General features: G+C 38.9%; 1 protein-coding gene and 1 long non-coding RNA gene across 3 annotated transcripts in view; one reads left to right on the top strand and one right to left on the bottom strand.

Annotated features, from left to right (window-relative positions):
• The window catches only part of ipo13b (importin 13b), a 56268-nt gene extending 38327 nt beyond the window's left edge, over positions 1 to 17941 (top strand). Inside the window, exons 12-21 of one of the 2 annotated variants that reach the window (XM_063002134.1) lie at positions 414 to 566; positions 966 to 1046; positions 1145 to 1282; positions 5511 to 5607; positions 8611 to 8663; positions 10663 to 10729; positions 10857 to 10915; positions 11169 to 11258; positions 11342 to 11523; positions 16476 to 17941. In XM_063002134.1, coding sequence (XP_062858204.1) covers positions 414 to 566; positions 966 to 1046; positions 1145 to 1282; positions 5511 to 5607; positions 8611 to 8663; positions 10663 to 10729; positions 10857 to 10915; positions 11169 to 11258; positions 11342 to 11523; positions 16476 to 16572 — 1017 coding nt within the window. In that variant the 3' untranslated portion in view covers positions 16573 to 17941. Of the gene's footprint in view, positions 1 to 413; positions 567 to 965; positions 1047 to 1144; positions 1283 to 5510; positions 5608 to 8610; positions 8664 to 10662; positions 10730 to 10856; positions 10916 to 11168; positions 11259 to 11341; positions 11524 to 16475 lie in introns of those variants that run through there. The other variant, XM_063002135.1, reaches the window with a different exon arrangement.
• On the bottom strand, positions 8601 to 18062 carry LOC134320639 (uncharacterized). Its single transcript, XR_010013725.1, has 4 exons — positions 17999 to 18062; positions 16816 to 16927; positions 11333 to 11526; positions 8601 to 8788 (listed from the first exon to the last, which is right to left on the bottom strand). It is a non-coding gene; the product is annotated as an uncharacterized LOC134320639 (long non-coding RNA).
• Between the last annotated feature and the right edge of the window lie 41 nt (positions 18063 to 18103).

Genomic DNA, 18103 nt, shown 5'->3' with positions numbered 1-18103 from the left:
ATGATCCTTTTCTTGTTAAATGTATTTGATTTGGTGTTGTTGACTGTGATTGTGATTGTAAATATGTTGATTGATTATTTTATTATTTTAGATTTTAATGTTGAGTGTTTATTACGTGTTTACTGCTGATTGTGTACTGTAAGGTGACATTGAGTGTCATGAAAGGCACCTATAAATAAAATGTATTATTATTATTATTATTACATAAGGATTAATCATTTTGTCTGTATTTGTTTACACTGAATACAACTGCAAATACCGAGATGTTTGGTATTTGTTGTTGGATATTTCAAATGTGTGTTTATGAGTAATTAATTTGATTCACAACATCACTGATAATTTAAAAACATCACATCAACAGAAATGTTGGAACCATTCTTATTTTTCTTTTCTACTTCTCGCCGTCTATGCAGCCGAACCCCTCAAATAAACTGGCTATCATCCACATCCTGGGTCTGCTGTCCAACCTGTTTACTACACTGGACATCACCAAGCAGCAGGAGGAGGAGTCTGGGGAGACGGCCCCACCTGTCAAAACCAGCGCACCCCAAACCGGCCCCAACCCAGTGAGTGCAGTAGTTATATTGTGACATTCCTATAAAATGACCACTATTCATAAGGGAGACATTTTTGGTCATTTTAACAGATTGAGTACTTGAGTCAGGTAAATAGGAGATACAAAATTGTCCATGTCTGTGTTTGATATTGAACTTGAACTGATGAATCTTGTGTAATCAGTAACTACCTGTACTGTCATGTACCCAAAATGTGTAAAAAAAAATGACGTTAAACTCCTAATGCAATAAACTCACATGTATAATAGTAATAGCAATAATTATAAGTTTTATGTTAACATGTTTTTTCATGATTGTTAACCATGGCTGGTAGCGTAGGCTTTGAAGACAGGTAGCATTCTATCAGAGCTGTACAAGTTCAAAGCTTTGTGTGTAATTGTGTGTTTTTAGGTGGTGGTGGTATTGCAGCAAGTCTTTGCACTCATTCACACAGTCCTGAGTAAATGGCTGAATGATTCACAGGTTGTAGAGGTAAGACCTGAACCTTACTTTACAGAAACCACTTTAGAGTGTTAAACCTTCTTTCATTAAACAATCTCTCTCTTTGTGTGTCTGACTCACTCACTCAGGCTGTGTGTGCTATCTTTGAGAAATCAGTAAAGACCCTACTACATGACTTTGCTCCAATGGTGTCTCAGTTAAGTGAGATGTTGGGCCAGATGTACAGCACTATACCACAAGCTTCTGCCCTGGACCTGACACGTCAGGTACACACACACACACACACACTCAAAGTCTACACACCCAAACTGATATTTTGTTGAAGCACCCTTTGATTATATATCAGTATTCAGTATTTTTGGGTAGGGGTCTATCACCATGGCACATCTTGACTTCAGGTTTGTCAGATTACAAGAACAGCTCCCAAAGCATATTGCTGCCACCGTCATGCTTTACTGTGGGTATGGTGGTTTTTTTTTTTTTTTGGTTTTTTTTGAGACGTGTAGAGTTGTTTTTGCGCCAAACATACCGTTTAGAATTATGGCCAAAATAGCAGACCACACATAACACATTTTCCCATGTGCTTTTGGCAGAATTGATGTAGGTTTTTGCAAAATGTAGCTGGGCTTGGATGTACTGTATTTCTTGCCACCCTACCCCACAGCCCAGACATATGAAGAATACGGGAGATGGTTGTCACATGTAGTACACAACCAGTACTAGCCAGAAATTCCTACAGCTCCTTTAATTAGAGATGCATGAGTATCGATACTGGTATCGGGTATTTGCCCGATACTGCGCTCGTTAACTTGTACTCGTACTCGCAAACGAGGCTCCGATACTAAACATCCGATACCGTGTGCCTAGTGCACATTGCTGCGTTATGCCTAGTTCACACTACACGATTTTTGCCCTGATTTTCGCTCGGCGACTGGTCGGCGCTAGATTTGCCGGCTCGGGAGCAACTCGGCGTTCGCTCGGCGATCAAAACTCGGCTCTCGATCGCTAAGTGTGAACTATCCAACAACTCGATCCGACCGGCTCACCGAGCGTTCGGTGACTGGATCGAGTTTTCTAGCATGTCAGATATCTGATCCAATAGGTATTGGTATCGGTATCGGTATCGGCAAGTACAAAAATACATGTACTTGTACTCGGTTGGGAAAAATTTTTATTGATGCATCCCTACCTTTAATTATACTGTAAGTCTCTTGGCAGCCTGCTGGACCAGTTTTTTTTTATTTTTATTTTTTTTATCAGTTTTGGAGGGCTGTCCAGTTATTGATAACATCACTGTTGTGCCACATTTTATCCACTTGTTAATGACCGTCTTATTGTGTTCAGTGGTATATTTTGAATGTGGTTGCTTCATTCTAAACAAGCCACACCCCCAATTATACGTTTTTTTTTATTGTTAATTGAATTTTACATTAAAATACAGTGAAATTCTTTTTTTGCATATTCCACCTTGTTTGGAAGCTGGGATCAGAGTGCTGCCATTGTACTGGTAGCATGGCAGAGCCAGGCTTTGAAACCACAATCAACCACTGTGCCTTTATATATTCATTCATACTTTAATTATCCAGCCTTCAAAAGTCAAGTTCTGCTATATTAATATTCCCTCTGAAATGTCGCCTCTAAGTTAACCAGACGGTTGCTATAGCTGCATGCAGTGATGTCATTAAGTTTGGTGACATTTACCATTTGCATCTAATTATAATGGGTTGAGTAAGTCTGTGCTGGGGCTCTTTGGGTTATTTTTAAACAATGCCGCAGTCTAATACAGAAAGAGTACATACAATTGTAATGTAAACAAAAATTACAAATCCAATTTCTAGAAAAGCTGGGAGACTTTCTAAAAATGCAATAAAAACTAAAAATGTAATTTGTTATATAGCTTGAATTAGAATTGTACTACAGTACAAAAAAAACATTTTTAGTGTTCTCACTGACAAACCTAATTGTATTTTGTAAATATTAAGAAAGTAATAGAATGTGACACCTGCACAACACTTAAAAAAAGTTACAACAGAGGCAAAATAAGACTAAGCTTATACAAGTACCCCTTGTCTGTAAGGTTCCATAATTAGCGGTTGCACTGGTAAGAGAATTGTCAGTGTATTTGCGTAATATTGCAAAGAAACCCTTACAGCCTTTACAGTTCACAACAGTAAAAGATTAAGGTATAATCTTTGTGTGTAAAGGCCAAAAAGTTCACAGAAAGTTCTCTGGGCCCGAAAAAGACATCCAGACTGTTACCAATGAAAAGTGCAAAAAACAGCATCTGTGATGGCATGGGGGTGCATAAGTGCCCACAGCATAGGTGATCTGCAGAGATAAGAGACATACAGTAGTGTTAAAAAAAATAGCAGTGATTTTAAAAAAGTGAATAAAGCACAAAATCATTATAATAACTTTTATTTCCATAAATGCAAATGCACTGAAAATACTACACTTTTAATTCTAAATCAAAACATTAACAACATTTAGCCAGTTTGTGTTAATCCTTTACAGAAAGTTAAGAAAAATGAATATTAGGCTGTTCAAAAAAATAGCAGTGCCAGCATTTTTCTTTAAAAACTCAAAAAATGTATCTATAAACTGAAAATTTTTGAGGTTTCACTTTACTTTAAATTACTGAACTAATATTTAGTGGCATAACAATTGTTTCCAAGATCTGTGTTGCATGGAGTCGACCAACTTCTGGCACCTCTGCACAGGTATTCCAGTCCAGGATGATTAGACTACATTCCACAGTTCTTCTGCAATTTTGGGTTTTGCCTCAAAAAAACACGTTTCAGACATCAGTCCACCAGTTCTCTCTGGGATTGAAGTCAGGGGATTGGGCTGGCCACTCTATTACCTTAATCTTGTTTGTCTGTAACCAAGATGTTTTGGGTCATTGTCATGTTAAAACACCCATTTTAAGGGCATTTCTTCTTCGACATAGGGCAACATGATCTCCTCAAGTATTCTGATATATTTAAACTGATCCATGATCCCTCGTATGTGATAAATAGACGTAACACCATGGTATGAGAAACATCCTCATATGATAGTTTTGTACCACCATGCTTTACTGTCTTCACAGTGTACTTTGGCTTGAATTCAGTGCTCGAGGGTCATCTGACATACTGTCTATGGCCACTTGACCCAAAAAGAACAATTTTGCTTTCACCAGTCCACAAAATGTTGAGCCATTTCTCTTTGGACCAGTCAATGTGTTCTTTGGGAAATTTGAACCCATTCAGGACATGTCATTTTCTTAACAATGGGACTTTGCAGGAGTTCTTGCTGGTAAATTGGCTTCACTTAATCATCTTCTGTACTCACTGGGAGCTTCAGATGTTCCTTGATCTTTCTGGAGGTGATCACTGGCTGAACCTTTGCCATTCTGGCTATTCTTTGATCCATTCAAACAGTAGTTCCACGCTTCCTTCTGCATCTTTCAGGTTTTGGTTGTCACTTTAAGGCATTTGAGATCATTTTAGCTGAGCAGCCTATCATTTGCTGCACTTCTCTGTATGTTTTTTCCCTCTAAAATGAACTTTTTAATCAAAGTACGCTGTTCATCAGAACAATGTCTGGAACAACCCATTTTACCCAATATTTCAGAAGGAAATGCGCTATGACCAACCTGTGCAACATTTGCCACCCTCCTACCTTAAATAAGGGCCAAAATTGACACCCATTCTTCTGCAGAATGAATGACTTCACCAATTGAACTCCTCACTGCTATTATTTTGAACAACCCCCTTTCAATCAATGCTTCGATTACTCAGAATAAACGGCATGCATGTCCTAATTGTTGGGTTTGTTTTGTTTTCAATACTCTACTACACTTTCAAGTAAATTTTTTGCTATGTACAAATAGCATTTCTACTAAAAACTTTGATTTATCAAGTTAATGGTGTTGGACTGCTATTTTTTTGAACACCACTGTATGCTGCCATCAAGACAACCTTTTCTCCCAGAAATTCCATGTCTGTTTTAGCAGGACAATAAGTTACAATAGCCTGGTTTTGTAGACATAAAGTCTGTGTGCTTAACTGGCCTTCCTGCAGTCCAGATCTGTCTGTGGTTCATCATGAATAGGAGAATCAGACAACAGTGATTACAGACTGTTGAGCAGCTCAAGTCTTGTATACAGCAAGAATGGGCAAAATTTCTGCTTGTAAAACTGCAACAATTAGTAGCTTTAAAGAAGGTGATGTGACCCAGTTGTAAACATGCCTGTGGCCCAGCTTTTTTAAGAGTGTTGCAGGCATTAATTTTTACATTTTATTTATATTTTACAAACATAATTAAGTCATTGAGATCTTTGTTTCCCCCTCGTTGTTTGTTAAATAAAGTGAATTACCAACTTACTGATTTCAGTTTTTCATAGCATTTTTGGGAATTTAACTTTTCTGGAAATGGGGTTTGTAATTTGCAGCCTGTTGTGTGTTACCATCCAGCAAATAAATTGCTTTGATATCTTATTGTTGTCTTTAGATGGTGCACATATTTGCCAGCGAACCAGACCACTTCCCCCCAATCAAAGCCCTGTTTGAACTGGTCACCTCAGTCACCCTGACCATCTTCCAACAAGGTATGTCTTAATCTCTTCAGTGCTGATTGTATTTTTGTTTTGACTGTACTGAACCTGTTTTCACCCACTTTTTTAGGTAAGGATCCTTTATAGGTGACAAGACAAGCATACATGTTTCTGTGATTTGTGATGCATTTGTGATTCTTACTTAACATAAACACAATCACAAAGTGGTTTATGCTTCCCTCCAAAAAGGCTTTCAGACCATTCAGGTGGTCAGATGGGTGATTCCGTTTTAAACTATCAGAACAAGCAAAAGCAAAATATGAATTCTTTTAAACTGAAATGGACGCACAGCCTTGACACAGCCATAATGACTTGATGCCAGATTAATGCATGACTAGGTTTTATTTCTAATTAGTTTCTTATCTGTTGTTGGGCAGAGCTTCTATTTTGAGGAGTTCCTGTATGAGATGCAGTTGTATAGTCAGTATTAAAATGTCTTTTTTTTTTTTTTTTATCAGTTCACTTTCAAGATTCTCAACCCCCCTTTCACTCAGTTCAGTGGATTTTGAATTCCTTATACAATTACTTTTACAAAATCAATTGTAACAGGTGAAATAAATCAATTATATAAAGGATATACAAATTATATGCTTCCAACTTTGCAGCAGCAGTTTAGGGAAGTCCCTTTCCAGTTCCAGCATGATTGTGCCCCGTACACAAAACAAGACATGACCTCAGCCCCACTGAGCAGCTTTGGAATGAACTGAAACATCAATTAGGGCATCTTGACCCCTAATCAGTGACCAGACATATTACATAGAGGTCATTTTAATACCATTGTTATTTCTACTTTTGTTAACATGTGATGTCAAACAAGCTAATAGTCAGGCATCCAAATACTTTTATATAGTGTATGCCATATAGTGTATGTTATGCCCAATGTGTTCCTCCACTACTTCTTGACAAAAAGCACCAATGGGGATTCGAACCCTGGATGCCAGCAATAGTGGGCTATCATAAGTTACCACAGTGCCACCAGAGCGCTTTCTTTATTAATTCAGTGCAGTATGGTTGTTTTTTTATTTTTTATTTAGGGATTATTTTGCACTGAAAATACAATTAAACAATTTGTATTTTAACTAGGGCTGTCAAACGATTAAATTTTTTAATCGCGATTAATCTCAGAATTTCATATAGTTAATCGCGATTAATCGCATAAAAAAAAATCTGTGTAAATGTTATAGAAAACAAGGATTTTTAAGTGAAATGTTACAGTTAAAATGGTGAACACATTTTATGCTAAATGTACTGATGTTAAAAACTGCTGGGACAAGAGAAAACTGTTTTATTCACTCACATACTAGGCAGTAATACTATCCAGTGGTTTAATGGACGTTTCTACACGAACTGAGTGTGTTTAGACTAGGGTGGCCAGATTCATAGTAACAAAAAGGAGGACATTACACCCCAAAAAGCCAGACATCATATTAGGAACAGGGGGACATGCTACTGCAACACACAGAATGAATCCAGAACCCATATAACAGAGTTTTTGACCAATTTAAGCAAGAATTATATAACAAATGACTGTTTTACTCACTAAATGTTGTGTCTTTTCATATTTAGGTCCGTTCATCGCTGCCTCAAAAGTTTACTTTTTGGCATTTTCACCGCGTTCCTGATCATGAGAGCTGAGTGATTGACTCAAGTAGCGGTGTTTACAAAACAGAGAGGGCGGGCGAAATTCAACCACCCAATCACAGACTAGCTTTTAGAGGGCGGACCTTCTCCGATTGGCCAGTGGTAGCTCTATAAGGAGTCAAATGAGGCTGTTAAACCAATGATATACAAAGCATTTGTTTCGACATGTACCTGAGCCAATGGTAAATAATATTGATCAAAAATGAAACCAGTTCACTCCAAAAGGAGGATTTTGAAGTGTCCGTCCTAGCGTTACGTGAATGGAGGACTGGCAGCTTCTTTATTATGCAAGTGCATTACTACGACACTACGACGCTCGGTAACATTATGTTAACAAACCGCAAATGAAAAACGGTGGCAAGTCCGACATTCAAATGTTTGTTCTACCAGTCAAGTCTCAACATGAACTAGAATTTGCGTTAACGGCACTAATTTTTATAATCGCGTTAAATTGAGATTGCGTTAATGCGTTATTATCGCGTTAACTTCGACAGCCCTAATTTTAACAGTACTCTGCTTGTTTACCTCCCTCTTTTTACTGACTTACAAAGCCAAACCTACTATTCTGATCAACCAGTAGTGCTTTCAGCCTTCTGCTGTTAGAAGTGTCTTGGATGAAGCATAAACCAGGCTTTAACGTTTCATCCTGTATTATTTACTTCTGTCCAGATATGGCTGATCACCTTTCTCTCTTTCCATGTTTTTGTCACTTTGTTTACTGATTAACAGACATCACGTCTCTTTGTGCCTGTTTAACCATTATATCTCCAGCAGGTCCTTTAATTCCAGCTCTGAGGACCTTCCATGGCCTGTTTCCTTTATTAAATTTTTTGGTTTGGTCTTTTTTGGGTGTTTTCTCTAGATGGATTAGGAGGGGTGTAACTGGGTCTTGTTTGGAGTGTGGGAACAGCTAGGGGAGGGGAGATCTCTCTCCAGGTAACTAGGTATTCAGCAAACCCTAGAGTGGGCGGTTGGAGAAGTAAGTCTGATAAAGACCAAAAGCTACAAAATAACAAGTAGATTAAATGTCACAGTAGCAGGTGCCTCCTGGGTTCCCACTCCAAACCCATTTTTGTTCTTTTTTTCTCTCTTGTTATTTCTGTTTCAGTTTAATATTATTCTAACTCATAACTTATTCTGGTTTATGGTTTTTCATTTTGGAGATTGCCTTTAAAGCCTTACATGCTTCTCCTCTTTGTCTTCCCTCTTTTCTCACATGTGCAATTATTTCAACGAGATCCTTTCTGTTGCCTTTTCTTTCCACATGACTGTTTGATCTGTTTTGTTGCTGTTTGTATAAATTCTTCTTATTATTATTCTTATTATTTCTTAAGTTACATCTTTATTATATTTTAGGGCCCAGGGATCATCCTGATATTGTTGATTCATTTATGCAACTCCAAGCTCAGGTGTGTTTTTGGTTTCTTATTTCATTCACTTTGGGTTTCTCTCTCTCCTGTCACTTTCTTTCTCTCCCCTCCTCTTCTTTTCTGTAATTCCAGGGTCTGTTGTGACCCCCTACCTTTACTGGGCTCTGAAATAAACATAAAAACAGCTTAAGGATTGACACTGCTCTTTTTTATAGTCTTGGTTCAAACAGTTGGGGTTCACCCCTTCAGAAATATTAGTGGTCATTTTAGTGTAAGAATGCACATGCAACAACAAAGCAGTAAGATCCCTAGATTTTATTTTATTGTGGCTACATTAACATCTTCAGTCAACCACACCTTTGCTAACAAGTGTTTGCTAACAAATTAGTTATGCAAAACAAGTGATAGGCTTTCAACTTTGCAACAACAGTTTGAATATGTCATTTCATGTTCCATAAATTCCAATCAAAATGCTTTTTTGGACTGAATATGAAAAAAAATCTACAGGTGACATAACTAAATAAAACACATGGAGTTTTAATACTATTTTACCCCCTTTTCCTCCTGAACTATTTGTCGCCACTAGTCATTGCTAATTCCCCAAATGTTTAATTTTATGGGGAAAGTGAATGAGACATTTAAGGTTGACAAATTGATTGTTAAAATGAGCACAAGTTGCAGCCCCAGTATTCAGACTTATAGTGCTTGTAAAACTAGCTGCCTGAACTTTGAGTTGGAGCTTTTTGGAATATTGTTGTAGTTTTATTGACCTTAATTAGTGTCGCCAATTTGTCTTCCACTGTTATTTTTGGCTGACTCGTGTCCCCTACGATGCATGCGCAGTCCACCGACACCTTCTTATTCGCCCATATTTCAGTATATTCGCAAGTGAGATCAGTGTTGCACATGGAGAGTCATGCACTGATCTCCGCATTCCTTCACTTCTGTACAGGCGCCTTGGGCTACCAACCATGGTCCTTACACAGCTTTTAACTTTTGTTTAGTACTTGACTGAGTCAACTTTCAGCAGCTTTTACAGCCAGTCGTCAATTTGAATTAATCTCAGTAAATTTCGTACAACACTTAGAGGTCCTTTTGGTATAAGACGTTTATATATGATTAATCTTTAAACATAGAAACGTTGTTTTCAGCAACAGCCATTGGTCTTTTTTTGTTGCATTTTACCCCCTGTTCCTCCTGATTCATTTTTTGCCACTAGTCATCACTAATTCCCCAATTGTAACTTGGCCACTGCAGACCTATACCCTGATTAGGCAAAGGGATAAGAATAAGGGTACAATCAAGTGAGATGTTACCATTTATGTCTTGATTAGCATTAGTACATGCTTACAAAGTTATGTAATAAAAGCAGATACCTCATAACAGTTTTACAGCACACAGCTTTGCTAGTTTTCTAAACTTAGTCATGAGTAGCTACAGTTTATGGGGTCAAAATCTTCAGAATGTTCTAGTTCTGAAGCCCCTTCTCTCAGTGTCAGTCCAGCCTCAAAACTTAATCTTTAAATTTATTCATATTCCGAATAATTCATTTAATTTGGTATCCCATGTCTCTTAGTTTTGGATTTGGCTGGACCTGAAGTCCATCTGTTTATTTATATTTCTCTCTGTCCTTCTTTCCTACTGTCCCTTCCTTCTTCAGTATCTTCTCATCCTCAATGAGTTCTTTAATGCATTAGTTGTCTTTACATGTTACTTAGATTTCTGTTGCGTATTCAGTTCAACAAAACAGAGAACTAAACTTTAAAAAGAACAAAAGAGGAAAAGCAAATCATGCCACCTTTAGTTTGATTAAGTTAAATTTCAGTGTTTGATTTTTTTGCAGTTAAGTTGCTTATCTGATCAGTTTGCATTAAATAAGTTGATGTATATTTGGTTGTTTCTGTTGATTGGAAGAGAACTGTGAAAGTGTTACTTGAGAGGAAGGTAATGAGGTGGGAGTTGTGTGGACGGGCATTGCCAAAACCCTGAGGTGGTGTCATTCTTTATGCTATTTTCATTGGCTGTGTCTGATTTATAGGCTCTCAAAAGGAAGCCAGATTTGTTCTTATCTGAAAATCTTGATGTGAAAGCAGTGTTCCATTGTGGTAAGTTTCACAATGTCACATTATATTACTGATGATTTATGTTGATGCGGCACAGAGGAATTTCCACTATCAATAATAAAAAGAATTTCACCTACCAATTTAACAGTTTTTTGGCACCTGTTTGTAGGTGTTCTGTCACTGAAATTCCCAGAGGCCCCCACGGTCAAATCTACCTGCCTGTTCTTTGTAAGTATACAGCTACTGAAGAAACAGATTACCATGGCAATTAAAATATACATAAATCTTACAAATTCCAGATTTTATTTAATTAAACCTTTTATTGGCTTATCCAATTTACAAAGAGTAAAAATGTAAGCAAAAATCACTTTCATAAATATAGTCACAAAAATCAGTATTCAGGTGCAAGTAGTCATTAGTAGGCATTAGTAATAGATAAGAATCGAAATGTATATTGGAATTAGATTTGTATGTTTGACAGACTGAGCTACTGCCGCACTGCGCAGACATTCCTCCTGTGGGCCAGGTTGTGCAGGAAAATGGCAAAATTCTGCTGCTCGCTGTGTTGGAGGTCAGTGCATGTTTCTCATCTTCTAAAATGAATCCTATTAAATTTCACAATGATTCTGATGGGAAATATCTTACTCTTTCTAGGCCATTGGTGGCCAGTCATCACGCAGCTTGATGGATCAGTTTGCAGAGGTGTTGTTCTCCATGAATAAGCATTGTTTTAGTCTGCTCACTGTGTGGCTTAAAGAGGCCCTGCAGTCTCCAGGCTTCCCTTCCTCTCGCGTCTCTGACGAACAGAAGGACACCTTCAGCCAGCAGATCCTCAGGTACTGCTCACACACACACACACACACACACAACTTTACACAAGTCTTGTAACATTACCGTTTACTCAGTCGGTCAATAAAGACTACATTAAATTTAGACAAACATTTATGTCTTTTTGGATAGTCTTTGTGACATAATGCATCTTTTAAACAGTGATGTCACTTTTTCCATGTTAGTACTGTGTTGATTGACCATTTCCAAGCCCTGCTTAGCTCATGTCTATATCTTTCTCAAATCACCAAAAATTGCCACTCTCTATACAATCTTAACATTTTAGCATTATAGGTTTTATTTTAGTAATGCTGGCACCTAAATAACAGGCTGGTAGCTAGCAAGACAACTCACTAACTACATTAACAACATTAACAGAAATTTTCTTTAGGATTTTATATATATTATGTGACTGGCTCAAAGTTTTGTAGCTTAATAGGGAAAAAACAGCATAGGATGTATAGAACAGAACTTAAAGTTGCAAGTTTGTATACTTGTGTATAAAATTTAATGATAATATACAACAAAAAGTCTCAGTAAACAGAGAAAGAATATTTATTGTTAGACAAGCAATTTTGAAAACTTAAGTTGGTTCTCTTATGCTAAGCCCTAATACCTTCGACACCTTTTGTGGAATCTTCACCCAAGCTTCCAGGTTTGATGGCTCTTGTGCTGCAGCTGCTTCTTTTTAATTCCACCAAAGATTTACTATGCCATTAATTTCTGATGAGCCATCCCAGGATATTCCAGGACTGATTCCTTAACCAAGCTTTGCTTGACATGGAAGTGTGCTTGGGATTGTTGTCTTGCTGGACAGTCCCAGTTATTAACAAGGTTCAATTTAACCTCAGAAGACAAAACATTTCCCTCAAAATGCCTTGGTATTTCTGTAAATCCATGATACCAGTCACATGATCAAGATTGCCAGTTTCTGCAGCTGAAAAACATCATAAGATCATAAGCCTTGCCTTTCTTGTGCCAGACAAACTGCTGATCCATATGGCCAAACAGTTCCGGTTTTGATTTGTCACTCCATTGGACTGTGTCTCAGAACTCTGCAGGCTTATACAAATTCCATCTGGTGTATTCCAGTCTGCATTTCCTATGCTTCTTCAAGAGGGGTGTGTCATGGAGTTTATCCTTGAAGTCCTTGATTGTCATGATGTCAAGTCTTTTGCAGTAACACTGGGGTTTGTCATCATTGTCCTGACGAGATTGCTAAGGATGGAATTGTAGTCTTTTCCCATAAGATTGGAGCTTCTGGACAGTACTCCTAATGTTGTCTCCAGGAATGTTTAAGGTCTTGGAGATCCTCTTATACCTGTTGCCCTTTTAGTGTAGTGACATTTCCTTTTCTTCAGTTTTTGCGACAGTTTCTTAGTGTTCAGCATGGTCGCAGCACACATTAAACACATCTCTGAATAATGTTTATATATTGCACCGAAGTTGAAGCAAATTAAGGATGATTATCGAGTTCTCATTACTTTAATCATGTTGTACTGCATCTTTAGGTCATACAGACTAGCAGTAGGTATTACACTTAGCAATATTATGTAGGGGTTGAATAATTGTGCCATTATTCAATGTCAGTATTAACAAATACACTGATCAGCCATAACATTTAAACCACCTCCTTGTTTCTACACTCACTGTCCATTTTATCAGCTCCACTTACCATATAGAAGCACTTTGTACTTCTACAATTACTGACTGTAGTCCATCTGTTTCTCTGCATGCTGTTCTTCAATGGTCAGGACCACCACAGAGCAGGTATTATTTGGGTGGTGGATCATTCTCAGCACTGCAGTGACACTGACATGGTGGTGGTGTGTTAGTGTGTGTTCTGCTGGTATGAGTGGATAAGACACAGCAGCGCTGCTGGAGTTTTTAAACACCTCACTGTCACTGCTGGACTGAGAATAGTCCACCAACCAAAAATATCCAGCCAACAGCGCCCCATGGGCAGCGTCCTGTGACCACTGATGAAGGTCTAGAAGATGACCAACTCAAACAGCAGCAGTAGATGAGCGATCGTCTCTGACTTTACATCTACAAGTTGGACCAACTAGGTAGGAGTGTCTAATAGAGTGGACAGTGAGTGGACACGGTATTTAAAAACTCCAGCAGCGCTGCTGTGTCTTATCCACTCATACCAGCACAACACACACTAACACACCACCACCATGTCAGTGTCACTGCAGTGCTGAGAATGACCCACCACCCAAATAATACCTGCTCTGTGGTGGTCCTGGGAGAGTCCTGACCATTGAAGAACAGCATTAAAGGGGGCTAACAAAGCATGCAGAGAAACAGATGGACTACAGTCAGTAATTGTAGAACTACAAAGTGCTTCTATATGGTAAGTGGAGCTGATAAAATGGACAGTAAGCGTAGAAACAAGCTGGTGGTTTTAATGTTATGGTTGATCAGTGTATATCCTGCTACTATAAAACATAGTCATTCATCTTTGTTGTTTATTTGCTGCATCATTTAACTGAAGACTAAATTTAAAGCAAGAATCAGCTCTGCAGAAAAGTGTAGAGAATACAAATTCTTATTTTTAATGGAAAGCTGATTATTAAGCCAGCATGGTCTTCCTCGGAGATGCCTTCGGTCAGACAACACCTCTCTTACCAACTCATGGCCTGTGGCTCATGCACGATCAATGGGTGGGTCAGAGTCCTTTGGAAAAGTTTTAATTACATGAGCTTATGGATACCTGGGATTGATCTAGGTCTTATCTACAAAAAACAGTAGTAGAGCTTGGGGTACAGGTAGCCAGAGCCAGTGCTAATTGCACTGTGACTCTCAGCAGCCTAACAGTTTTTGTGATAGAAAAATGGGATATTTGTGTTAACAACTTGTGATTTACAGGGGTTGGACAAAATAACTGAAACACCTGGTTTTAGACCACAATAATTTATTAGTATGGTGTAGGGCCTCCTTTTGCGGCCAATACAGCGTCAATTCGTCTTGGAAATGACATATACAAGTCCTGCACAGTGGTCAGAGGGATTTTAAGCCATTCTTCTTGCAGGATAGTGGCCAGGTCACTACGTGATGCTGGTGGAGGAAAACGTTTCCTGACTCGCTTCTCCAAAACACCCCAAAGTGGCTCAATAATATTTAGATCTGGTGACTGTGCAGGCCATGGGAGATGTTCAACTTCACTTTCATGTTCATCAAACCAATCTTTCACCAGTCTTGCTGTGTGTATTGGTGCATTGTCATCCTGATACACGGCACCGCCATTGGATGCACATGGTCCTCCAGAATGGTTCGGTAGTCCTTGGCAGTGACGCGCCCATCTAGCACAAGTATTGGGCCAAGGGAATGCCATGATATGGCAGCCCAAACCATCACTGATCCACCCCCATGCTTCACTCTGGGCATGCAACAGTCTGGGTGGTACGCTTCTTTGGGGCTTCTCCACACCGTAACTCTCCCGGATGTAGGGAAAACAGTAAAGGTGGACTCATCAGAGAACAATACATGTTTCACATTGTCCACAGCCCAAGATTTGCGCTCCTTGCACCATTGAAACCGACGTTTGGCATTGGCACGAGTGACCAAAGGTTTGGCTATAGCAGCCCGGCCGTGTATATTGACCCTGTGGAGCTCCCGACGGACAGTTCTGGTGGAAACAGGAGAGTTGAGGTGCACATTTAATTCTGCTGTGATTTGGGCAGCCGTGGTTTTATGTTTTTTGGATACAATCCGGGTTAGCACCCGAACATCCCTTTCAGACAGCTTCCTCTTGCGTCCACAGTTAATCCTGTTGGATGTGGTTTGTCCTTCTTGGTGGTATGCTGACATTACCCTGGATACCGTGGCTCTTGATACATCACAAAGACTTGCTGTCTTGGTCACAGATGCGCCAGCAAGACGTGCACCAACAATTTGTCCTCTTTTGAACTCTGGTATGTCACCCATAATGTTGTGTGCATTGCAATATTTTGAGCAAAACTGTGCTCTTACCCTGCTAATTGAACCTTCACACTCTGATCTTACTGGTGCAATGTGCAATTAATGAAGATTGGCCACCAGACTGGTCCAATTTAGCCATGAAACCTCCCACACTAAAATGACAGGTGTTTCAGTTATTTTGTCCAACCCCTGTACAAATCATGACTGTCCATATTGGGCACTTTAAAACTTTCAGTTGCAGGTAGCTGGCTTAACCTTATGAGTATGTTTTTTACATCTAGGAATTAAGAATGATGAAGAGTAGGCAGGGCTTGGAATTGGACAGTTGCTGAAATATGAAATCGTTTTCTGTTTCAGTTTTTTAAGATACTAAATATCTACAGTGCTTGGTTTTAAATGTATTATTTTACACAGCACAGATTTATTTCACAATCATAAAGATTATATATCATATATTAAATGGATGTTTAGGCCCGGGAGTCGGAAGAGGGGCTTGCTCCGTCCGCTCCACGCATCGACCAGGTATTGCATTGCCTCCTGGCACGGTTTATAGGGCAGTTATAGCCTAGTGGTTAAGGTACTGGACTAGTAAGCAGAAGGTCGCTGGTTCAAACCCCACCACTGCCAGGTTGCCACTGTTGGGCCCTTGAGCAAGGCCCTTAACCCTCAATTGCTTGGACTGTATACTGTAAGTCGCTTTGGATAAAAGCGTCTGCTAAATGCCAAAAATGTAAATGTAAATAAAGACACATGATTGTGCACTTTACTGTTTTGTAAATATTTCAGATGCTGCTAAATTACATATCTGTATATTGTGTGTATATAATCTTATAGTTTGGATAATTTTGTGATTTTGTGTTTAATGTTTAATGTATACGTTGCTTGTACACTGTATCGTACCATTACTAGAGAGATACCATCAGCCGGAAACAAATTCCTTGTGTGTATCCACATACCTGGCCAATGATTCTGATTCTGATTCTGATTCTGATGAAAGTCCTTCACTTTTTTTTTTCTCATCCCGCTTTCTCAGGGAGCGTGTGAATAAGCGCAGAGTAAAAGACATCGTCAAAGAATTCACTCTGGTATGTCGAGGACTTCATGGCACAGAATACGCAGCAGAGTACTGAGTCTGAAGATGATCCAAGACTCCCAAATCCCAGCAGCCCCCCCTTTCCCCCATACTGGAAGCTCAACTCACAGCTGAATTACATCAGAGAGAAAGCATGCACTGTTCAGAGCATGCACTGTAAGGATCCGAGGAGGGTGCTCCTTTTTCCCTACTCTTTGTCTGACCAGACTGTTTTGGACCCTCAGAGGAGTGGTCAGTACTGCTCTTATCAAGAACCTAAATTATAAACCCTTTTTCTGACCTGTCCTTTGATCCCGTTCCATTCTTTCAGCATGTGCGTTGTTAACTTTGAGCCGTTCGTACTCCTTGATCTTCCGTGGCTCCTGGGCTGTTTTCTCTGTGATTTGCGAAATCTGTCAAAGGAATTGTGGTAGTTAAATATTTTATTTTTTAATTTGAGATCCTGATATGTAAAGTATATAGACTCTCACACATATGTAAAACAGTTCAATATCTATTAGGTCATTAGAGGAACGAGTAGAGGTATGAGTCCTTATGGCTGCTGCGGCTGACAGAGAGAGGGACCAATGATTTTCTCTGTGGCTTTATATAAATTTATATAATCTGTCGGTCTAACTATTGTCCATTTACGAACAAAAGCTTGTCATGGACTTGTCATGTATTTGATTTTTTTAATTGTTTATATAAATATAAACTTCCTAAAGGAAATTAGCTGTATACATTGGGCTGGTAAAAATGATCCTAGAAATACTGTACCATTTTATTGTGTAAATGTCAGAACTTGATGATCAAACAGTTACAGTCCTGTTTCAGTCATTTGCCCTGCATATGTTCTCTAGGAAGAGCTGCTGGGAGCCCAGGATGGCTGTGAAATCTATTTGCAGGGTCAGGGTAGTTTTGATACCTTCCAAACGTCCCATGAAGACAGGAGCAGGTAGATTTGAAACTAAGAACACAACACTATAAGGCCGAGCAAAAATCTATTGTATGTGTATTAGCGAGTGAGCATGTGCCTTTGTACACATGCGTGTGTGAGGGTTTTCAAAATTGAAGCTTCTATTTACTGTTGAGTGCACTTATCATATAACTAAACACAATCCTTATTACAAGTCCCCTTGTTAATTGCTGTTCCAGCCCCTAGATAGGACACTTCAGTGACCACGTGTCTATCTGTCCCTGTTTACAGCCTAGCTGCTGCCTGCAAACATGTAGCATGTGTGTTTTTGGGATGGGGGTGGAGAAATCAGACATGCAGCTACTGGATGTGCTGTGAGCATTCAGCGGGTGAGGATGCAATCCTATCCTGGATTTGTCTACCAGTGTTGCATAGATTTAATGGAAGGGGATGAAATGTACATGATTTCTTTTGTATCCTGTTTTAATTTATTAAATATATATATATTCAATAGCATTACGTGTGTGTTTTTATTGAATGAGTTTAAATTAGAGGAGTCATACTCAACCTTTGGAGAAGCAAATACTGCAGTTATTTGTGATTTTTTCCACACAGACAGGACCTGGACCGCTCCACCTGAGAATCAAACCCAGGACCTTTCTGCTTAAACGAA

This window comes from Trichomycterus rosablanca, chromosome 9 (genome assembly GCF_030014385.1).
Source record: "Trichomycterus rosablanca isolate fTriRos1 chromosome 9, fTriRos1.hap1, whole genome shotgun sequence".
NCBI lineage: Eukaryota > Metazoa > Chordata > Actinopteri > Siluriformes > Trichomycteridae > Trichomycterus > Trichomycterus rosablanca.
Note: the sequence above shows the minus strand (reverse complement) of the source record. Positions and strands in the feature narration are given on the sequence as shown.